Source organism: Rattus rattus, chromosome 1, assembly GCF_011064425.1.
Source record: "Rattus rattus isolate New Zealand chromosome 1, Rrattus_CSIRO_v1, whole genome shotgun sequence".
Taxonomy (NCBI): domain Eukaryota; kingdom Metazoa; phylum Chordata; class Mammalia; order Rodentia; family Muridae; genus Rattus; species Rattus rattus.
Genome location: NC_046154.1, coordinates 233,450,205 through 233,473,637, shown reverse-complemented (window position 1 = coordinate 233,473,637; position 23,433 = coordinate 233,450,205). Strand labels below are relative to the sequence as shown.

General features: G+C 45.5%; 3 protein-coding genes across 12 annotated transcripts in view; 2 read left to right on the top strand and 1 right to left on the bottom strand.

The window, feature by feature from the left end:
- Nucleotides 1-6,292, top strand: part of Mtss1 (MTSS I-BAR domain containing 1) — a 139,300-nt gene extending 133,008 nt beyond the window's left edge. For 2 of the 9 annotated variants that reach the window (XM_032915810.1, XM_032915814.1), the window contains 4 exons: nucleotides 267-461; nucleotides 1,583-1,756; nucleotides 2,079-2,286; nucleotides 3,423-6,292. In XM_032915810.1, coding sequence (XP_032771701.1) covers nucleotides 267-461; nucleotides 1,583-1,756; nucleotides 2,079-2,286; nucleotides 3,423-4,123 — 1,278 coding nt within the window. In that variant the 3' untranslated portion in view covers nucleotides 4,124-6,292. The remainder of the gene's footprint in view (nucleotides 1-266; nucleotides 462-1,582; nucleotides 1,757-2,078; nucleotides 2,287-3,422) is intronic. The other 7 variants (XM_032915830.1, XM_032915823.1, XM_032915837.1 and 4 more) reach the window with 4 other exon arrangements.
- Nucleotides 6,293-7,672: 1,380 nt separating this feature from the next.
- Ndufb9 (NADH:ubiquinone oxidoreductase subunit B9) lies at nucleotides 7,673-14,140 on the bottom strand. Its single transcript, XM_032915805.1, has 4 exons — nucleotides 13,962-14,140; nucleotides 11,331-11,523; nucleotides 10,464-10,577; nucleotides 7,673-7,889 (listed from the first exon to the last, which is right to left on the bottom strand). Exons 1-4 carry the CDS (start codon nucleotides 14,060-14,062, stop codon nucleotides 7,758-7,760), a joined length of 540 nt encoding a protein of 179 aa, XP_032771696.1. The 5' UTR covers nucleotides 14,063-14,140; the 3' UTR covers nucleotides 7,673-7,757.
- The window catches only part of Tatdn1 (TatD DNase domain containing 1), a 30,997-nt gene continuing 21,689 nt past the window's right edge, over nucleotides 14,126-23,433 (top strand). The window contains exons 1-2 of one of the 2 annotated variants that reach the window (XM_032915809.1): nucleotides 14,126-14,221; nucleotides 21,665-21,730. In XM_032915809.1, coding sequence (XP_032771700.1) covers nucleotides 14,200-14,221; nucleotides 21,665-21,730 — 88 coding nt within the window. In that variant the 5' untranslated portion in view covers nucleotides 14,126-14,199. Of the gene's footprint in view, nucleotides 14,222-21,664; nucleotides 21,731-23,433 lie in introns of those variants that run through there. The other variant, XM_032915807.1, reaches the window with a different exon arrangement.

The window sequence follows — 23,433 nt, the reverse complement described above, 5'->3', positions numbered from 1 at the left end:
AATTAAGGACCATGGTCGATTCCCAGACTGCTCTAAAGCACAGGGCGGATATTCCCCTGACTGAGCACTTACTGGGTTCTTTGCACCCTGGCTCTCCTCCTGTGTTGAGTATCATTCACAGGCAGAAGAGCACCAGTGTTGATTTTATTTGTAAATATTCGGGTTTCCCCGTGCCCTCGGTGTCAATGCCATCTTGTACCTCAACACTCATCCTGTTATATTAATTTTTTTCCTTTTCTCCTCCCCTTTTTTGTTTTTGTTTCCAGTTGTCTAATGGGTTTTCTCACTATAGTTTATCAAGTGAGTCCCATGCAGGGCCCGTGGGTGCAGGCCCTTTCCCTCATTGCCTGCCTGCCTCCCGCCTGCTCCCTCGGGTCACCTCTATCCACCTTCCTGACTACGCTCATTATTACACCATTGGGCCCGGCATGTTCCCGTCATCTCAGATCCCTAGCTGGAAGGTTTGTGTCTCCCCTCCTCTCTCCCTCCCTCCCTCCCTCCCTCCCTCCTTCCTTTCCTCCCTCTCTCATTGCTTCTGGGCTCACCCCTCTAATGTTCTACCATCCTCCCCTCCACCTACCATCGTCCCCTCCACTCTACCCGTACTTTCACACTCTGCCTTCTTCCCCACAACCCTTCTTCCTCAGAAAGCTCCCTCTCCCCAGAGGGGGCACCAAAAAAACAGCTAGAGATATTTTCCACATGGAACAGAAACCTGAGTCTTCCTTTAGGAAACTTTAGCGCTGGAGACTAGAGATCAAGGACACTGCTAGGCTCTGTGTCTGAGTGGAGCCTGCTGGGTGGCTTCCTTCCCTCCTGGGCCACCTGCAGTGTTTTATCAGAGCCCATTCTGTCCTCCTTGGCCATATGCCCAACTTGTCCCCTGACAGTCCTGGGGCAGTAACAGAACGGCAGCCCGGAGTATGCATGGGATCATTATGCCCTCACTCAGAAGTATGTGAACTTTGCTTTTGATTGTTTTATGTTAAAGCACACTTGTTTCAATATAAAAACCAAACTTTTAAGTGATTTCCACCAGGGTGGTTGAGGCTCCAGGATGGTAAGTCAGTCCCTGGGGCTGCCAGTATTTTGAGCAGCTTATAACCTCATCTCACAAAACCCTGCTGCAGATAGATCCCAGAGCCCTCCCTGTACCACGGATGGCTGGTGGTGCGCTAGGGCCCCCTGGTGGCCACTTAGCCTTGACTAAATCAATCAGCCTCTCTCAGAGAGGGAGTGGAGTCCCTTCCAGCAGAAGGACTGGCCAGGCTCCTTCTCTCTCTCTCTCTCCCTCTCTCCTGGCTGATGCTCTAGTATATAGTGACCACCTGTCAGGTAGCTTCTGCTTACCCAGTTGTTGAGAGTTTTTAATCTCCGGGCAGGGACGAGGAGAAGGTTCTGGTGGAGGCAGGGGTGGGGGTAGGGGGTGGCGGGGGTGGTGCTAAGTTAGTGTGAGCAGACAGAATGGCTAGGGGCTAGCGAGCGCCTGCTAGAGCTGCCTTGTGTGGGCAGCTGTGAATGGACGGCTGTAGCCTTCTCTCTGGGTTGGGGCCATGGCTCCTGACTACACTGTTCTACTCAGGACTGGGCAAAGCCAGGACCCTACGACCAGCCACTGGTGAACACTCTCCAGCGCCGCAAAGAGAAGCGCGAGGCGGACTCCAGTGGGGGAGGCCCCACGGCCACAGCAGGTCCACCTGCAGCTGCTGAAGAGGCACAGAGACCCAGGAGCATGACCGTGTCAGCCGCCCCCAGGGTGATTATGCCAGTTCTCTCTATCTGGTGGGATTCACAGTTAGGCCAAAATGGGGACCAGGGACCATGGCCTGTACTCGGGGTCCACACAGCCTAGCAGCCGAGGGGTGGATTGCCATTCTTCTTCCCCAGCTCCACAACGTGTAAAGGACAGGAGGAGAGACATGTTCAACTCTCTAGTTCCTGCATGAGAAATATGCAGGTCGAAGCAGCCACCACCGACTACTGACGTGGTGCTCACAGGGGTGATCTGGGGTTCCACCTAAAACTGGGGTATGTCATGGCTCTGGTCTCTTTGAGTTTACATGTCCCCCATCCTGCAGCCTGGCGAGGATATGGAGGCCTGTGATGAGCTGGCCCTCGCCCTGTCACGGGGCCTCCAGCTGGATGCGCAGAGGAGCAGCCGGGACTCACTACAGTGCTCCAGCGGCTATAGCACTCAGACCACCACCCCGTGCTGCTCGGAGGATACCATCCCCTCCCAAGGTACGAGGCGCCCAGCTTGCTGTCCGGCTTTCCGGGCGGCTCCAGGTGAGGAGGCAGAGAGCCGCGGCTGTTCTAACCACAGCGTAACTCCTGCTACAGATGGGCTTTGGAATCTCTGTCATCTCTGGGTGCCTCGGGGGCAGTGATCTATAGTTGGCAGGTGACCCCAAGCATAAGCAAATTTTGCTCATTTCTCACCCTCCGTGCCTGATGCTCCCCAGCCCAGAATGAGGCTTAACAGTTTTGTGGTTGCTTGGCCCTTTGTATGAAGCACCTCTTTTTCCTTTTAATCTTCACATTCGAGGGAGATTTATTTATCCCCATTTTACAAATGCGGACACTGAGGCTCGGTACCTTGACCAAATCCATACAACTCCAGTCTAAAAGATGGAATCCAGCCCTTACGTTCTTAATCTAGTCTGAGGTGGGCACCTTCCCTTCCTCCCTCATCACCATACATACCGGGCAGGGAAAGCAGGCATCTGACAGCGAGAATCACTGTGGGATGGTTGGCTAAAGGCTGCCTGTAACCCACAAGCTATTTAAGATCTGAGTCAGTGAATCTCAAGTAAAGGCACGCCCTCCCACTCCCTCAGGGACGTTCAGCAGTCCAGACATATCGTTAGTAGTCAGAACTGCAGGGATACTACTGGTGTCTAGAAGCTAGGATGCTGGGAGTTATGCTACCCTCTGACACACTAGCCCTCCAGACCTCACCCTAAGAAAGAATTACCTAGCCTCAAGCCTCCAGTTTCAGTTGGCCTGCTGTTCAGACACTTGGCCCCTCGGTGTTTACTAAAAGCGTCCCCTCCCTCGCTGCCCTGAGATATGCACAGTGCCGTATTAAAGCGGGTGTGAACACGACTTTGTACTTGGTTTTCAGGAACTCCATTCCTCTCTAGCCCTCACTTGAGCTGTTATCAAGGAGATGGTAAAGCCAACACTGCTGGGTGACTTTTCTCATGGCTAATTGTGGACCAGAGGTCCTTGGCAGCAGCTTTGTCACAGCTCGGTAGTCTAGGGTTCTCCCCACCTCACAGTTCCGTGCTGTGGTAGATTAGTGAACAGAGCAAAGGGCAGTGTTTTGGCAGGGGAGAGTGATTCCCATCCTCTTACCATGGCATGGGAAGAGAAGAGCTGTTGCCTGGGACCTAGACCATCTAATCAAATCCTATCCTCAGTTTCAGATTACGATTATTTCTCTGTAAGTGGTGACCAGGAGGCAGAGCAGCAGGAATTTGACAAGTCCTCCACCATTCCAAGGAACAGTGACATCAGCCAGTCTTACAGGCGGATGTTCCAAGCCAAGCGTCCGGCCTCAACGGCTGGCCTTCCCACCACTCTTGGACCTGCTATGGTCACACCAGGGGTTGCGACCATCCGAAGGACCCCTTCCACCAAGCCTTCTGTTCGCCGGGGGACCATTGGAGCTGGTCCTATTCCTATCAAGACACCAGTGATCCCTGTCAAAACCCCAACTGTCCCAGACCTCCCTGGGGTTTTGCCATCCCCTCCAGATGGGCCAGAGGAGAGGGGTGAGCACAGCCCTGAGTCTCCATCTGTGGGGGAGGGACCCCAGGGTGTCAGCAATATACCCTCTTCCTTGTGGAGTGGCCATGCGCCGATCAACCCTCCACTTCCAGGCCCAAAGCCCAGTATACCTGAGGAGCACAGACAGGCGATTCCAGAGAGCGAGGCTGAAGACCAGGAAAGAGATCCCTCAAGCACCAGTGTCTCCCCAGGCCCGATTTCAGAGAGTGACCCAGCAGACCTGAGCCCAAGGGAAAGCCCTCAGGGAGAAGACATGCTGAACGCCATCCGGAGGGGGGTGAAGCTGAAGAAGACGACCACCAACGATCGCTCAGCCCCTCGATTCTCTTAGGTTCTCATAGTTCCCAGGAAATGCTGCCAGTGGGAACGAACTCTAATTAATAAAGCCTAATTTGTCTTGATCCATTCCAGTCTATAATCAAGCAAAAGATTTTGTAGGCAATTCGGAATTCTGCTCTTTTCAAAGTATTCAACATCTTTAGATAAGAACTAAAAGCAACATATGTAATTGACATAATCTTGATCTTTTAATTTGTAAATATTGACGATTTCTTTCTGCATATTTTAACCTTAGTTTCCCTTTTGATTTTTCTGAAGGTGCCAAATTCCATTTAACTTTTTTACAGGTCTTTGTAAAATTTTAAAAGCATAAAGGGGAGGGGTGGGTTGGGACAGGGAGCCTTGGGGTCATTTCACAGAAGGGTTACTTACTTACTTAGTTCTTTTTCTTTCTTCCCTCACTCACGCTCTGTAGATGCACTGTAGTCTAGTTTAGAAGCAAATCAAGTTATTTTAATGGATAAACACAACGGATAAGAGGTAAACGCCTCATTCACATATACTGTGTTCTGGAGGAGAAATGCAGATAACAGTTGAGCAATATGCAGAGAAGTAAACCTGGACGTGGTGGATGGACTGTGTTGGGATTGGGGGGAGGGCTGGGGGAGGGGCACACTGTCAACATAGCCAATCCTGTTACATTTAAGAGTAGCCTCGTAGGTTGAATTTCCAGTAGCTTCATGGTTAACGCATCTGATTAAGCCATACTAGATTGCAGTGTTTGTTTCTGTAAGGTTTTTAAGGACATCCTTTCTCCCAGCATTCCTCTCGACCGCACACACGGCACCCACATCCAGTCCTGCGCATGCTGCTGCCACGGGTAGACATAGTCCCTTCCTTACTTTCTCGTCTCTTATACTCACTTCCACTGAATCCAGATACATCCAGAGGGGTAAGGCAATTCAGAAAACGTTAAAACATTTTAAAGTAATAGCAGGGAATTCTTAGATATAGAAGATGCCTTTTACTTAACTGTGCCCAGCAGGCTGGGTGCGTTGAAAAGCCCAGATATTTTGAAGAAAAAAAAAATTCAAACAGATTTATCAAGGGTAACCAGCTTGGAGTCTAGCAATTCTGCCAATGTGCTTACCAATCTGGGGGCTTGTTTTTCTTCCCTTCCTTAAATAAGGGCAGTTGATTGGCTTCTAAACACCGGAGCGAAAAGGATTTATTTACTGTCAACTGGGAGCCTGATTTCAAGTCAGGCAACGTCTTTTCTTTGTTTAAAGATGAATGTCTTTTTTTTAAGTGGAAGTTAAATTTGTTACAACGCCCATCCCTAAAGTCAACAGAGATTTGTAGATCCCAAGAGCTCACATTTAAAGACCGCTGTTAAGAAGGCAAGGCCCTCAGCAGTTCAGTAACTGATAGTGCACGTTTGAAATTTGGGCAAGAAAAAGGGGGGTCCTGTGTGCTCTGCAGATCTCGGTTGGCTCTAGCCTCTGATGACATAATCTTATACTTTAACACATAGCCACATTGGATGTGAGAGTAACGTTCCTCTAGTCATTGTTCTATATATTAACATTTAACACTGCTGTGATTGCTCAAAGGACATTTTATGTTATGGCTTTAAAGCAAAGGCATGATTATTAGAGATGACTTAAGCTCTTTTCTTTGAAAAACAAGCTCCTTTTACAGACTATAAGCAAACAGTAGTGCCTGGGTTTAGCCCACCAACCTTGATGACTCAAAGTAGCTGATGCATTGTGCATATGATGCTTGAGATGGTTTTTGCAGATGCAGAAATCGCTGCGAGGTCATTCTAATAGAGACAAGTGGTATTTTAAACCTTTGAAAGGAATGGGTGTAACTGTACCTTGGTACAGCTTCTCACTTGTTTAGTTTTTAAACGTTAGTATAATCTGAATAAAGTTAATATAAACTGTTGCCAAATTCAATGTAGAAAGAATGTGACAAACACCTTGGGTAGTTCTGTTTGTGTTTTTGCACATTGTAAAAGCAGTGTCACAGCTGAAAACAAACCCTTTCTAAAGGTAAATTATTGTGGTTTAGTTGCTAGTTTGTATTGAGAGTTGACCTCTCCCTGTGCAGTTTTTGTTTGAAACTTGTATAGATAACAGCGTGTAATGTGTCTCCCTTCTACATTGTAACAGTTGCTTCTGCCTACCTTATAAATAAAGAATCACTAAGAAAAAAAGTCCTCAGGTCTCCTTCAGATTGCTTGGCGTCTCAGTCAAATGTTAGGACAGAGCCTCAAACTGAGCTTAGAAAACTCAGGAAGTTCTATCTGTGGCAGTTAAGAGATTTAAGGGCTAGAGCAGCCTAATTATTTGAAAACAATTCCAATGAGTTACCAATAAAAGCAACTTGTTTTTACTGATAGTAAAAAAGAATGCTTTACTTTTTTTTTTTTTTTTTAAGTTTCGACTATGCAGCCTTGGCTTACCAGGAGCTCTGCAAACCAGGGTGGCCCTGAGCTCAGAGATCAAGTGCTGAGTTGCAGGCGTGCACTTATAAAAACGCCGGCATGAGTGTGCCGTGGTGTGCAAAGGCCGTCGGACAGTCTGTGGGCAGCAGTTCTCTCCAAGTACATGGGTCCTGGGGACAAACCAGGCTTGACTGCTAGCCTTCTCTGGCTTACCTTTGCTAACACTAACGGGATACTTAAAAAGGTCTGCTCTATCCTGACCTTTGACTGCTCAGCAGAGCCACAGCTGGAAACCTGTATCTAAAGTTTGTGTCCCACATTAGACCTGAGCCCCGACCTTCACACCTCACCCCACCTCCAGGAGGCCCTGGACTCTGCCTGCTCTGCTGCTTCAGAGTTTTTTTCGTGAACACTAAAATCCCACCAGCAAAGCCTTTAGGAAGGGAAGAATGCAGCCAGGAGTGGCAGGTACCCCACAACGTGAGGGTCACCAAAACCACTTGCATCTTTTGGCTTTAATTTTTTAAAAAAAGAATTCTACATTATGTTTTTATGTATTTGCGTACACTGTAGCTGTCTTCAGATACACCAGAAGAGGTGCCAAATCTCATTACAGATGGCTGCGAGCCACCATGTGGTTGCTGGGATTTGAACTCAGGGCCTCTGGAAGAGCAGCCAGTGCTCTTAACCACTGAGCATCTCTCCAGCCCTCATTTTTCCTTTTAAAGCCTTCTGTACTTTTCTTCTGTTATTCCTTCCCTTTACTAGTCAAGCCTTTAGTCATTTGTGGGCTAGGGAGATGGCCCACAAATCCTTGGAGCCCCAGCACCCAGGATGCTGGGCACAGTAGTGCACCAGAGACCTCATCTTAAAGTTGGAAGGTGAGGGGCGCCACCCACAGTTCTCCGCCCTGCACGAGCGTGTCCGTGTGCACGAGTGTGCTCGAGTGTACATGTACAAAGACAAAAGCCCACCTAGCCCTAACCCTCAAGCCTGTTCTGTGAATCTTCTTGACGAGCACATGTGCTCCCAATGTAATTCTACAGGTAACTTGGAGAAAACAGGCATACACGATAAAAACCAAACCAAACCACAATGCAGGCAAACACTTGGTGCCAGTGATCCTTGGAAGAACACTCCAGTCACAGCTGACTGTCTCCAGTTACTTTTATTAGGGCAAGTGTGAATGTGTTCTGTAACTCTCACTTGCAAGCATGAACAGTGTGGTGCCTGTCTATGTGGGCCGTTCCCGAGGTCTGGTCACAATATGCCACCACAATGGGGGCAAGTCACCTTCCTTTCTGGCAGGAGGCAAAGCTTCAGTCATAATACCATCAGGTGACGTTTCTTCCTCCAGCTGTTTAACCTAGAAGGGGACAAGGAAGGAAGCATTGTAGAAGGCATCTCAACGGTAAGACCTGCAGGGTCAGACGACAGCCTGCGATATGTCTCCTTCCACCCTGAGTCAGCATCAAGAAATGCTTATCTCCTATAAACCTGAACTATTTCTATGCCTGAGTCTACGAATCAGGACATCTCTTCTCTCCGAAGAGTCTTTGTTTTTTGAAGTCTGTATCTTTTATGGAGCAGAGTTGACTGGCATGGAACTAGACCAGGCTGGTGTCAACACCACGGTCTTCCTGCCTTGCTCTTCCCAGGGGTGTAATCATAGGTGAGCCAGGTGGCTGTTCTCACTTCTAGCAGGGCAAAGCTGAGCTTTCTACCTGTCTCTTACTCCTTCAGCAAAGCCACAAGTCTTCCTAGTTCCCTTTGTCATGGTCTCCCACTGGTCCCCAGGAAAACACTCTTGTCTTATCTAAGGCTCTCCAAACGCACTGAAAAGCCCAGCTCAGGTGTATTAGAGATGCAAATTACCAAGTTCAGCAAGCAGCCAAGACATGAATTCAGGTGAAGCCACATGAAAAGTAGGCTCTGCCCTGCCTGATATTGCCCAACAAGATTCTCACCATCACTGTCCTAGGGAAAGGACCTAAAAGTAAAAGCTCATTCATGCACAGCACTGGATAACATTCAGGAGCTGAAAGCAGAGAGAGAAGGGAGGAATTGAGGAGAGGTCCTCAGTGGTCATTGGCAGAATAAGCCTGCTACTCACCACACAAATACATTTTAAGCCTCAATATGCTGTCATACTTCTTACAAAACACGATGTCCCTTGGCCACAGCTACTCCACCTTGGCTAAGAACTTCTAAAACCAACATCCTGGGCTTTATCTCCCAGAACCAGTACAACTTTCAAAATGGTGGCTTTAGAGACCAGTATCTAGTTCCTGCTGCCCACATGAACATTTTTATAAATTCCCTCAGAGACTCTGAAGGAACTAATTTACACATTTCTCCTAACCTGGAGTTCTCTGCATCAGCCTGTCTCAACTGCCTTTTCAATTCAGCTTAGACCATGTCATGACCCTTCTCCTGTTGTTTTGTTTTATTTTTCCAGACAGGGTTTCTCTGTGTAGCCCTGGCTATCCAGGAACTCACTTTGTAGACCAGGCTGGCCTTGAACTCACAGACATCCACCTGCCTCTGCCTCCTGAATGCTGGGATTAAAAGCATGTGCTCCCACTGCCTTGCTCTGTAGTTCTCTTACTTGGCTGGAGAAACAGCTCAATGGGCAAACTGGACTCAACAGGTCAGTATAGCTAAGGAGAAAATATTAGAACAAACCAATGTTTAATATATCAATTACCCAGTGTCAAATGGGCCATCACTGTCACTTGGCAAGCCTACTTTTCCTAGCAAACTTACCCCCTCCAAGGCCAACACAGTTCTCCCATGTGCTCCCCACCCTCCATACCCACTTACTTCCCTCGGCTGTCCTCCTAGGATACTGAAAAAGCAGAAGCTGTTACACAGAAGCCTCACCTACAAACCTTTAACCTGAATGCATGTATGTAGATACGTGTACCTACAAAACAATGAAGAACCTTTTCTAGTTTCCTCTCAAGGATCTCAGCTGTTTCTACAGGGGTTTTTTTTGTTTTTTGTTTTTTTAAGATTTATTCATTTATTCTATATAAATACACTGTAGCTGTCTTCAGACACACCAGAAGAGGGCATCGGATCTCTTTACAGATGGTTTGTGAGCCACCATGTGGTTGCTGGGAATTGAACTCAGGACCTCTGGAAGAGTAGTGGGTGCTCTTAACCGCTGAGCCATCTCTCCAGCCCCTTTCTACAGTTTTAAATACAACTGAAAACTTACAAATTGCCATTTCTAGACCAGATTCCTATACTTGAAGTTGCCAAGTGGCATGTCTACTTCACAGATGCCCGATTCTCAAGCTTCACCTTCTGAGTGTTGGATTATCCCTGACACGTGGGGTACCCTCCACCTTACACCAGTCTTCCCTATCTCAACACCAGCTCTGAACTGCAGGCAGTAAAGTTGAGAACCTGGAAAGTACTGATTTCTCCATGTCCCTTACCCATCCCCCACACAGCCAATGACGATCTGCCGGTCCACGTCCCTTCCACAGCTATTGCAGTACTCTGTGGGCCACACAACCTTTTCCCTAAAACTACCACACAAACCCTAAACTGGACTCCTGCTTCCTCCTGGCTTCTCCAACGTATTGCCCACGCTATGACGAGAGCTGCCAAAATCCAACTCTGAACATCCTAAGCTGAATGAAGAATGCCTAGAGCTCTGGGTAGGGAAAGGGAAGGAGTTTTATAGAACAGGAAGAGTAGGTGGAGAGGAAGGAGAGAAAGAAAGAGATCACAGAGGTTCAAAATGGTAGAGACAACAAATCTGGAAGGTGGCCGATGTGAAACCGAACACAGTGAGAAACTCAAAGTCCAGCTAAGAAGCTGGCGTAACCATCACGGCTGGACAGTGGACCTCAGCCTGCAGACGCAAACTCTGGAGATCCCCACGCTGACCAAGCAAAAGGCTACAGTGCACTGTCAAAACACTCACCTCCCGATCCCAGCTCTCCATCCTCAGTTTCTTCCACTGCTCTCTCTTGGAAAAGTAATCAGGATACACTGCTTTCTCAGAAGGATGCCAGTAATCTAAGCACCATTCTGGAACCTGCCAAAAGAGAAAAGCACGTGTTATTCCACAGGTGAACTATAAATACTATGGACAAGTGCTTGCCAGTAAACCATGAGAACCCGAGTACAGAGTCCCAGTGCCCACTGAAGCAGGCATGGTGATCAGCACCTGCAAACCCAGTGGTAGACAAAAGGTAGGACTTCCAAAAGGATCCCTGGAGCTTACTGACCACCCAGCCTAGACTGAAAAAGGCGGAGGGTGTGTGTGGTTCCAGGTTCAGTAGATAAAGAGCAACTGAGGAAGATCCTACAATTGATCTCTGGCCTCTACCAGTATACCCACCAACACACCAACACATACATATATCACACACCACATATATGTATACATTAGAGTGTGTGTGTGTCTATGTCAAACAGTTATTATTGGACTGCTTCTGTAAACAATGAATAGTAGAGGGCAAGCAGAGACCAGAGGTGAGAAAGAATGCCTTAAAGAGGCATGTGGCCAAAACATTAAAGGCAGGCCAAGAGAGCTGGCAGCCCTCCTCTCACGCTCGAAACTACTAAACGCCTAGAGTTAAGGAAACATTCCCTGAGTATCTCACAGCGCTCAGTACCAATGCTAACTGGCTACTTTCCCAAATGAGCTGTGTACCAAATACTTTAGCACTGTGCTTTGCCAAAGGTACACTGTACAACCTCAGAGCTGAATTTATGAAAAGAGGGACAAAAAAGTTGAGCTGTCAGGGACAGAGGTCTGGGACCGGGAACACGAACTCCCACCTACCTTGTAGCACTCATATCTCTCATAGGAAGTACCCCCAGGAGAGTCTGGGAAGATATACGGCTGAGGATGCTGGTTTTGCCAGAATTCTTCTTCCGCCTGCCTCAGCAGCTGGGTGGCCTTCATCATGTCCTTCTCATTCTTATGTTCTTCAAACCGGGCTCTCATCAAGCAAGCAAGGTACCGGTATTTGTCCCTTAAATCGAAATGGTTGTGGATATCAGAAGAGTTATCTACTTGTGGGCACTTCCTCTGTAGCCCTCCAAACAGAAGCAGACACCATACGTACATACAGCCGAGCCACTTCCCTTTCATCGGTAACAGACACAGCACATTGAGGACAGCCTAGCTAGTTTCCTCTCTCCTACAAGGACTTCCACAGGAAAGGGAAGGAAAGGTGACACTCTGCAGGTTCATTCAGTATGCACTCATTGACAACTACCGCGGGCCCTCTCATCTTCTGCTAGATCACCCGTACATCTCGGGGATTCCGCACAGCATCTAGCAAAAGATGGGAAGACCTGCGGTGGTTGCCAGACAAGACGCAGGAAAACAAAACAAAACACCCATCCAGACCACCAAGTCACGAGAGGGGGCCACTCTAGAGTACTCTAAACTAGCTGTGTGTACAGTCTGGGGTACGTTACTTAATGTAAAGACTGACATACACATTCCAAGAGCACACATACAAAAGCACACTTCACAGAGTGGTTGGTATGTTTCAAGCGCTCGGTGATACAACAGGCATTATACCAGAAAAGAGTTTACAAAAAGCAGTGTCCAGTAAAGTCTGATGCATGAGGATGCGTGTTAGAGGCAGAAGGTAAACTAGGGGACCATTGAGGTCAAGTCTAGACTGCTGAATTGCTAGTAATGTCATTAGCTGAGACAGAGAATTTGAGAGTAGAATCAGTATGAGGAAGTTAAAAATAAAAACTTTGGTTTTAAAGAGTTTAGATAAATTCAGTTTGGCAGAAAGTCTCACAGACAGCTGGAAATATAGCTAATTCAAGCATCAAAACTGAAGACATCCATAGGAGACACAGTACCTAAGAGAGAGCCTTAGGTGAAGCCAGAGAATGTCCTAGAAGATACATGAGGGCTAGAGAGATATGGCTCAGTAGGCAAGTACCATGTAAGCATTAGGACCTGAGTTTGGAGCCCAAAACCCAAGGGAAGCTGGACATGGGAACACATACCAGTGGTCCCAGCACTCCTTCTCAGGATGAGAGCATGTGACAGATTTCCACAAGTTTAGAGGTCTGCAGGCCTAGCATACCAGCAGTGTGCTGTCCCAAACAAGGAGGAAGACAAGGACTGACACCTGAGGTTGTCACACAGTTGATAGCCACACTGGGTTTTGATTTGCTTTAAGGGAACTGATTCGGACAAGGACTAAAAAAGGACGTCAGCTTTTAAATATGTTAGCGCTGTTCCAGTAGCTGGTTTGATTATTCCCTCCATGGGCATGAGCTCTGACATTTCCAGTTGTGTCATAGCATTACCTGAATTCCTGAAGGCTTAGTTTCTTTAGTAACCACTGCCAATTCTGTTACTTATGAGTTTATCTGTCACTTTCCCCACTAATCCATGGGAACTGCAGCTCAAAAAAGAGGACTAACTGTCATTTATTTGCCATCCAGAATGGAAGCTGAATTGCAAATTCTGTTAAATAAGAAAAACTTAGGAAAGAAGCTAACAATGGTACAGCATTGTACACTGCACCTCCTGGCATAACAAAGAGGTGTAACCACAAACTTGCATTCTAGGACTTGGGGTTACCCTCTGCAGTTCTGACAGGTCTATTTGACTTTCCACCTTTTTATTGCAAGTCCTTCATGTGGGATTAGATTTGAGGATAAAAGTGTGGAGGTCTGGGATTTACACATCTTGGGTTGTTACTGCACCCTGCATTTCTTTTAGGTCAGGAAAGCCTACATATTCTAACACTATATTGTTGTTTGTTTATTTGTAAAAAGCATCTTTTTTGGCCAGCCTCAAGCTCATTATGTAATGGAGAATATCTGTCTTCCCCAATATAGGCCACCATATGAGACTTACTTAACACGAAGACTAGTAACAATGGTTAAAGGAATAAAATTATGTAGGAGGTGAAATAGACATGATGTTAATGAGAAGGGTCGATCCGATAAAGCCAAATAAAGAAAAACCGATGGGAAGGGGGAAAGAGAATAATGTTTTGGAGACAAATCCTAAATTTTAACCTCGACTTGGGCACGCAGAGGCTGCAATCTCTTGGGCAAGTCAATCCTGAGCCTGCTTACCTATAAAATAAGGCTAGAATAATCACTAGTTCCTCAGTTAATCTGCAAACTAAAGATCATGGACAAATTACTGTTAAGGTTAGGGACAAGAGTTATAAAAACATTAGCGTTAGATTCATGACAATGACAGTCCTGGGTATTTTTTATTTCTTCATGCATCCTTCTACGCTGGGTCCTGGTCGCGCCGCTCCACATAATCATCTCTGCCAGGTAAAGAGGCAGAGAGAGGACTGCATCAGGACCCAGGTTCAAGGGCGGGCTCCCTTCACTGTGTCCCTAAGTCCTTGATCAGATCAGTCCACAGGGCCCCTCGGCTTCCGTCCCCGAATCCCGGGTCTCTTCTCCCTACCTGTGGATACACCATGACTCGAGGTGGCGCAGCGCGCGCTTATACAGCCGCAGCACCTTCTGCCGGTGGGTTAAGTAGGCCGGGGGAGCACAGAACGCCATAGCGCCCGGCTCACCTTCAGCGGCTGCCGCGGGGGCTGCCGGGAACCCGGAAGCGAGCGGTTGCGAGACGGAGCCGGAAGAATGAGCGTGCTCTACGCCATTTCCGCCTTTTCCTGGGAGGAGTCTGCTGCGCTATCATGAGTCTCTTCAAGTTCGTGGGTAAGGGCAGGATTTCCTTGGCCATGGGTTTTGCTGGCTGTCCCGGGCCCCCTTTTCGCGGCTTGGCTTTTCCAGGGTACAGAAGATTCCAGGAGGCCTCGAGTGCTTTTTGCTCGAGGATGAGTTCCCGAATGCATATTGATTTATGAGAATTCACGAGCATAATTGGACTTGTGCATTTTTTATGTGTAATTCAACTGAAAATAGAGGTATAGGTGTGGGATGTGCGACAGCGGTAGACTGCCTAGCATGGGCTAATCCCCGAGTCCTCCCACCACCCAAAAAAGAAAAAGAAAGCACCCCGTATTTCGTGAACCCTCCCTCCCTCCCTCTTCATGGCCGGCTGGACAGTACCTTGAAGATACAGGTTCACTCAGTCATCCTTTCATACCATAGATAACTCTTGGCATTGAGTCCTAGGAATGTGACGAAGTCCTGCTCACTTACAGGCTTTCTAGACATAAACAGGAGCCCACAGACGGGAGGGGTGGCAGCTGGAGAGTGTGGCAAGGATTCAAAGTGGTACTTAGGAAAACTTGGGGGACACTGTAAGAGGTAGGGTTGGAAGGATAACTTGGAACCCAAAAGCCTCGATTACTTAAATTTCACTCCGTAGGGAGTGGCGTTTCGAAGAAGGCTGAATTTTCAGCAAATCTTTGAATGCCAGTTATATAGAAAGGATCTTGTCTTCTGGGATGCTGTTGTGGATAATCTCAGCATGAGCTTTGTCTCCGTGGAGTTTCCAGCGACTTAAGGGTGGGAAGTGACAGGGAGGAGGTTACCCTGATAGTCGTTTTGTAGATTTTGTGGCAGATAAGGAGAAGCATGGAAGTATTTCAGGTTTTGCAACAGGGAAAATAATAGCAAAAAGAGAAGCGAAATGGTTGTGCACAGCATTTAGCATTCACTGTTCATGTCTGCTTGTGGAAAATGAGCACCCGAAGATGACAGGTTAAGAAATACCTATAGGTGGGAGGGCTGGGTCTATTGGATTAGGTCCATTCGAGAATTAAAGGACATCTTAAGTGGAGACATCATTCAAGCACTTTGAAGTGTAATCAGGAGAGTGGTTAAGGTTATACAGTAAAATCCGAGAGATAGTTGTTTAAGCAGTACATTTTCCCAAGACACTGTATTTAAAATTGGAGCTGTGAGAAATCTAGTTGTGAGCTAGTTTTCACACTAGAGAGGTTAAGCACTATGACCAGGCAAAGCACATGTGGGGAGAATGTCAGCAGGTTCTTTTAAAAGCTGTGTGAGAAAACCTGAAGTGAAGGTTAGGTGTTCTGAGGTCTTGACATGATGTGCTAGGAAGTTGTGTGTCCTGGAGAGGGCACAAGAGCCCTCACTCCTCCCCTCATATACTGTTTGTTAGAGTCTAGGCTGGGTGTGTCCAGGTTCTTGATCTCAGCCTAAGAACTAAAGAGAAGGGCTCACACAGATATACAAACAAAGCAAGGAAACTTTATTTTGTGGAGCGATAATGTATATTAAAATAAGTATATGAGTTTTTTTACTTGAAATGTTATTATAATGAGATTTAAAATATATTTAATGTGGATCTGAATGTAGCAGAGAAAGCAGTTTTTGGCTTTGTATTTTTTTCCTTTCCTTCTTGTCTTACACCTTGTTATTTGAAAGCTGTCTTAGTATATAAACAAGTCAGTGTGTCCGTGCTCCAATAAAGTTTTATGGACATTAAATGTTAAACTTAAAAAAAAAAATAGTTGGTTTATTTTCTCCATGTGGGAGTGGGTCTGTGTGCAGATACCTGCGAAGGCCAGAAGAGGGAGCCAGGGTCTCTGAAACGCCTAGTGTCACTGGCAGTTGTGAGCTATCTGATATGGATACTGGAACCAAACCTTGGCCTTCTGGAAAAGCATCAAGTACTCTTAACTGCTGAACCCATCTTTCCAGCTGCTGAATTGTTCTTTTTAATAATTTTTCACAAGCAGAGAAATATTCTATTAATTTTTAAAAACAATTTAAAATGTCCAACTAGTACTAGGATAGGAACAAACAATAACAAAATGGGCAGTAAGCCAAGTAAGGTAGTGCACACCTGTAGCTTCAGCGCTTTGTGCCAGAGGCAGAGGCTTGTTCTGCATGAGGAGGCCCTGTCTCACAGGAACACCATTAGCAAGAGGACAGTGGCTGCAGAAGGAGTTCTGGCTCTGCTGTAGCATCCTTCTGTTCTTAATTAATGTACTTTCTGGCACTGACTTGCTGAAGAAACTGGGCTGCTTGTATGACCTTTAGGATTTGTCTTTTTGCTGAACGGTAGTATGAGTCCCTTATTCTCTAATTATTGAGAATTCTTAACTTTGAAATTATACCTTGAAGCTAACAAAATCCTACACCATTTTAAATCCCTGTTTACAGTGTTTCTGTGTCCCTAAATCATAGGCGACAGTCCTTTGACATGATCCACTAAGCCCAAACAGTTTTGCAGATACTGCTTTCTATCCAAGAGCAACAGAACACTTTCCTATTTTGTTTGGTTTTGAAAAATAAACTGGGGCTGGAGAGATGGCTCAGTGGTTAAGAGCACTGACTGTTCTTCCAGAGGTCCTGAGTTCAAATCCCAGCAACCACATGGTGGCTCGCAACCATCTGTAATGGGATCCGATGCCCTCTTCTGGTGTGTCTGAAGACAGCAACAATGCATACATAAATAAGTAAATCTTTAAAAAAATAAACTCATTGATACCAGTAGTTTGTATTAAAGACAGCCATTTTTAAATGTTAATGAAGTGGAGACATTACTGTACCGTATAGAAGGGCTAGCCAGTGTCTTGACTCCTTCCAACAGAAGAACATAGTGACTGATTGCTAGTGTCACTGCGTTTGTCTCTTCTCATTCCTTCTCACTTGGTGTCCTACTTTTCAAGATATTTTCATCTTTGACTGACCTGACTAAAGTTGTTTTTTATATACTATTTATTTGATTTTGAGTTTACTTGCCAATAAGCATACTTTTGATAAGAATGCCTTTGGTTTAAAAGGTACCTGTCATGGATCAACACATTCTGAGGAATTGAAATAACTAGGATTTTTAGCTGCCTTTATTTTTGATGGTGGGAATAGCAGCCTGTCTGTAGTTTAGGAGCTTGGAAGGCTTGGGCAGAGGGCCTGTAGGCTAGCCAGACACTGGGCAACACTGCCCAGTTGGGAAACACTGCCTTAATGAATGAAGTGAAAAGTAAGGAGGAACTCCCAATATCAATGTCAGGCCTACACAAAATGTGCACATCCACCTGCATACATGTGCGTGAAGATGAATATATATTCATGCATGCACACTGCACACATGTACACACTAGGGGAAGAGTCAAACCACTTGACTCCATTGGCTCTTTGATAACACTGTTTTGCACTGGGAGCAGTGCATACTAAAGATGCCAGGACAGTATAGCTAAGAGCTGGAATTCCATATGCTGTTGGCATGGCACAGTCTCCGTATTATGCCAGGTAATAGTAATAAATGCTTGTCATAGAGCTTTCCAGGTGCAAGTTCCTTTCATCTTCATCCTTGGGTTTGGGTCATATTCCATTGCCAGCAGGAAAATTGTGTTCATCCACCAAGAAGATAATGGAGGCTCAGCAGGGACTAAGACTGTTCACTAATAGCTGGCAAGGGCAAGGATTCCAAAGCCCACGTTTGTTCCACTACTGAGTAATTGTAGTCATCCCATTGTACTGTACTCTCTGGAGCTTGTTCATGAATTGAATTCTCTCTAGTCTTATTCGAACCTTTCTTTAGCTCCTCTGTTTCAGAATACTGAGTTATTGTTGTATTTCCACAGATGTTTCTGGTGGGTGGGCTGGTGAGGAAGTGGCTTCTGTGTGAGAGCATTTTCTGTGGGAGACTTGGAGAAGGTCTTAGAGGAAACTGGTGTGATTCACATGGAGTTGAGGGACAGAAGTCTTTTGTCATTAAACTTGATAAGATGGGGACGTGAAGAGGCTGTCCTTAGTTTATCAAGAACCAGCAGACTGATCTCAGAACTCTGAGGAGGTAAGTCATGGGGAGTCCGCCTTCTGCCGTCTGCCTCAAGGTAGGTAGGTGCTACAGAATGTCCAAGAGCAGCTCTGTCCAGAGTTGAGAAAAGGGTGTTCCAAGATGAGCTTCCAATTCATTTTCACTTCTTTTCAGTTAGAATGGGTTGTTTATGGGTTTCCTTTGCTTTTGATTTCATTATGTTGGGAAAGTTCTGATCACTTTGCTGATGACAGAGACCTTACTTGAAACTGGAGCCTGGCTGCCCTTAAAGTAATTTGTTAACTTGACCCCAACATTGAGTTCTTGCTTCAAAAATCCAGTTAGGTGAAAATCCTCAGTTCCTCATTCCTTACTCTCAGTATTCCTGTCAGGATGGATGTGATCGGTTGACTTTAGTTGGAATCCTTCCTTCTACCTTCTAGACCTCTTAGGAACTTACCAACGGATCCTTTCCTTTTCCTGGCTCTTAATTCTCCCCTTAGACTTGTTTTGAGGTTTCAGCCTGATCTCTGCTCTACTGCAGTGCCCTCATTACAGCCAGGTGTGGCCATGCCTCCAACCCCAGCTGGGGAACACCCAGGCAACGTCAGAGGCTAGCCTGTCAGAGAAGTGAGTTCACCACTGCTGAGTAATGAATGAGTCCTAAAGATCAGAACAAAACAAAACCTTCCATTGTAATAACTCCTTTGAAATAAAGGTCCCTGGATATCTTTAACAGGTGTCACAAATACCTTAATAAATTTATCTTAATTTTTAAAGACTATTTAAAAGTGAAAAGAGAGATCAAGGCTAATTTCGTCCATTGGGTGTTAACTGGTAACCATAGTCCAAACCCATGGGCAGAATTATATAGGCTGAAAGGTCTCTTGCCTCCCTGCTTCTTTCTCAGTTTGCCTTCTTTATTGTCCTCTTGTTGTATTTGAAGAAAAACTAGGTGACTTCTTGTGAGGGCCAATATTTCATAAACCCATTGTATTTGTGATGTGGATTTGTGTTAAGTGGGCTCTGTCTCCTAGTAGTTCTTCTAGGTTATGAACTCCTCACCTGGTCCATCTCTGTTGCTATGCACAGACATTTGGAATATTCTGCAGTGTGTTTTTCTTCCTGGTTCAAATGCCTAGTGTAAAAGTAACTTTTATTCACCTGATGTAATCGTCCTCTCAGCAGAGGTTTACTGCCTTCGTCTGCTAGCCTAGGCCTAGTCCTGGAAGCTTCTAGCCTCTGAATGCTCTTATCTAGGCCTAGAATGTATCAGCCTCCGAGACTTACTGTTGAATAAGCTCACGCCTTCCTAGTTTTCCTGAGCTCTGGTAGGCTGATCCAACTCAGCAGTTCCGACTCAAACTCCTCTCCAAGCTGATTCTGGCCTCTCTCTCTGGGCCTCTGACTGTTTGCTCTGCTTAACGTCAAAACTACCTTTGTCAATCTGTTCTAATCCTCTGACTCTTTCTCATTCTCTGGCTCATCCTGTCTTCACCGTGTCTGTCTTTCGTGTTCTCTCTCTCTCTCTGCAACCTCTGTACAACTATCCCAGTAAACCTGCCTCCTCTCCTTTTGCACCGCCCCTCAAGTGGCTTCCCTTTCTCCTCGTGAGAGCTGGGCGTATCTTATTCTGTCAAGTCTTTCTCTGATTCATCACTTTGTTTGCCACTCAATTAAACATCACTTTCACACATGGGTGCTTCCTTCTACAAACTAACTTTACCTTCATTGTTTGGGATTAAAAGTACTTTAAGAGAGTGGCTGTATTCTAGCCAGAGGGATAAAAGGTGTGTGTGTGTGCTAAGGCTAAGCACAGCTAGAAACAGGTTTTTCCAGTAAATAACACAATCCCAGGCTTCACAGTGTGATCAAATGTCCTGCAACAGCTTAAAATTCTCTTCTTACTATCTCTTGGGTTATCCAAACTCCTAGTCCTCTCTCAAGGTCTGTCATGGTGTTGGAGTGGCACATCCTGAGGTGTGGCTTGGCATTTGACAAAGCCAGCCTCAGGTGCAGTTGGTGAACAAGGAAGTAATCTATTCCCCTCTCTACATCTCCACACTCCTCTCCATTGCAGACTGTCTTCACTGCACATGGGCTCTTGCCAGTTTCCAAACAAGAGACCCTAACTTCTGTTGCTCCCTTCACATCCCAGCTTCCAATATGCCGGAGTGAAATGTCTTCAATGCTAGTCTTTCTTACCCCTTTGATTAAAAACCATCAGGCAGGGATTGGGGATTTAGCTCAGTGGTAGAGCGCTTGCCTAGGGAGCCCAAGGCCCTGGGTTTAGTACTCCGCTCCGGGGGAAAAAAAAACATCAGGCATCATATTGAATCCAGTATTTTTGACACAAGTGTGTACCATAATTGGTCTATCCTTCCTGGCTTAACCCTTCCTGTGCTTCTCTTTAGCAACTACAAAACCTTAATTTCCTGAAGAACTGTTCTATTTCATACCATAAAGGCTTGGTGTCTTAGTTACTTTTCCATTGCTGCAAAGAGGCACCATGATCAAGGTAACTTACAAAAGAAAAAAAATGTATGGTGCTCACAGTTCCAGAGAGTGAGTCCATGACCACCGTGGTGGGAGGCATGACAGCAGGCTGCCAGGCATGCGGGCCTTGGGGGCATCACCCCATGGCAGACAAGTGTGGGGTCAGTTTTCCCACACTCATGCCCTTGGGCTTGGCTCATGCACACCCCCAGCACCAGTGCCAGCTCCACTGTGCTGCCTCTCCCGAGTAAGGGGTGGTGCCATGGGCTTTAAAAACCTCAAAACCTGGGGTTGGGGATTTAGCTCAGTGGTAGAACGCTTGCCTAGGTAAGCGCAAGGCCCTGGGTTCGGTCCCCAGCTCCAAAAAAAAAAAAAAAAAAAAAACAAAACCTCAAAACCTACGCCATGATGCACCTCCTACTACAAAGCCACACCTCCTAATCCCCCCAAACAGTTCTACCAACTAACCCTATAGGGGTGATTCTCATTCAAATCACCACATTGGGTGATTCAAATTTATCCTGTAATATTCAGTTGTGGATTATATCTTTCTGGGACCTTCTTCTGAGCCAGCTACCAAACTCTGGTTTGTGTCCCATAATAACAGTGGTTTTAATTTTATGTTTTTAGTATTTTGAGACATTTATTTACAATTTCACATGTATATATGATATATTTTAATTCAGTTCCCTAATGAACTTTCCTATCCCCCTCATTGTCTCCATAATTGCCTGTGAATGGGTCTGCCCCGTACACTTCTGAATGTCTAAAACTCCCTTCTGCCACAAGTCTTTAAAGAGCAGAAAGCACATCTTAGTCCTTGTATCCCACAGATCTATCATAGTAGTTGCCAAGAATCGACCAAATTACTTAGATGAATGAATGTGTGAATTAAAAGCTTGTTTAGAGATATTTCAAGGAAATTTTGTTTTAATGATTATCTGTTTTGCTTTTGCTTTCCACAGATATTGGAATCAACCTGACAGATCCTATGTTCAGAGGAATTTATAGGGGCGTGCAGAAGCATCAAGGTGAATGTCTCTTTTACTAAGGTGACTTCTATGAAGACAAACTCTTTGCTACAAGGTCTTGAAAGCATAATCCACTCTTAAAAGTGAAATCTTAAAGAACTCTGTGTAGCTGAGTGCAAGTCTAAAAGCCCAGCACTCAGAACATAGAGGAAGGAGGATAGCAAGTTTAAGGCCAGCCTGGGCTACTTAGTGAGAATTTGTTTAAAAAAAAAACAAAAAAACAAAAAACAAAGCAAAACCCTTATCATTATTTGTCACATAAAACAATAAACTAAATCAGACAAGCCCTATTGGTAAACCATTGTTTGAATAAAAGGCATGGAACCCAACAATTACTTTCTGTGAACACCAGTTTATCAAGTTCTTAAGAAACATTTTCAGGAGCTATAGATGGCTCCGTAGTTAAGAAGACTTAATGCTCTTACAAAGGACCTGAGTTTAGTTCCCAGCACCCATTTAGCAGCTCCCAGCTGCCTATAACCCCAGCTGTCTTCTGGCTTCTGACAGCATGTGCATTCATGTGCACATGGCAATGTATACACACACGGGAGGGGGAACTAAAAAATAAATCTTTTAGAAAGGAAGAGAACATTTTTCAGCCAAGGACAAAGTGTGGTAGAAGAAAGGTGTGTTGTCGTATTCCCCCGTCTTCCCTTCTCTTTCCTTTGTATCTAGAGACCTAGCGTATGGGTGGGGCTTCACTGGAAGCAAGTGGTTGTATTATCATGTAAGTTCATATTCCTCTCCAGTCCTAAGAATCAGCCCAGGGCTGGGACTGATGCAAGCTTAGACAAGTGCTGCCCCACTGGGCTGTGTCTCCCATGTACAAGTACGAGTTCGTTCGTAAGGCCTGCTGGGTTAGCTGAGAAGTGACTAAGCAGGAAATGGTGGTGACACCAAGTTTTAAAAGCAGGATGTGTCTGTACACACTACTTGAGAAGAGAACCTGTGCTTTATGCACATGCAAGTAGGGAGGGCGAACTGTACCTCCTTCTCTGGATGGCTTTCCTGAACACACATAATGCTTGCCCAGGTCTCACTTTAAAACTTACCTCTTATCGTTCATTTAGACATTTGGATGCTAGTTTTATATGTTACCTATACAGTAAAGTTAACTGCTGAGTAAATGACATTCTGCTTTCCTTGCCTTTGTGGTGCTTAGATTTCAGGCTTTGCCTCTGCATGTATATATGCATGTGTGCTTGTGTATGTGTTTATGACACAAATTATGCAGTAGTCAATTATGACTGCTACTGTAGTTTATAATCTAGCAAACTTAGTTGCTATACTCAGTAAGTAAAAATCACTAAGGTGGTTTTTGTCTTTTGAATTCCAATTATTTTTATATTACTTTTAATATATATGTGAATATAATTTTGAATTTTGTTTATTCTGAAACTGAAGAATGAAATTAGTAACCGAGTTTTTATATTTTATTTTGCTGCCCATTATATTTCTGGCCCTAACTGGGTTGGGGAGGTGGCTCAAGGTAAAGGACTTGCTGTGCAAAGCATGACAATCTGAGTTTGGGTCACCAGCACACATGTTAAAGCTAAGAGCAGCAGCCTGTGTCTGTAACCCCGTGTATGGCAAGGAAACACATGGATCCTGGGGGCTTGCTGACCATCAGTAGCTGACACACATATGGACACACACATGGACACACACATATAGACATATACATGGGCACACACATATGGACA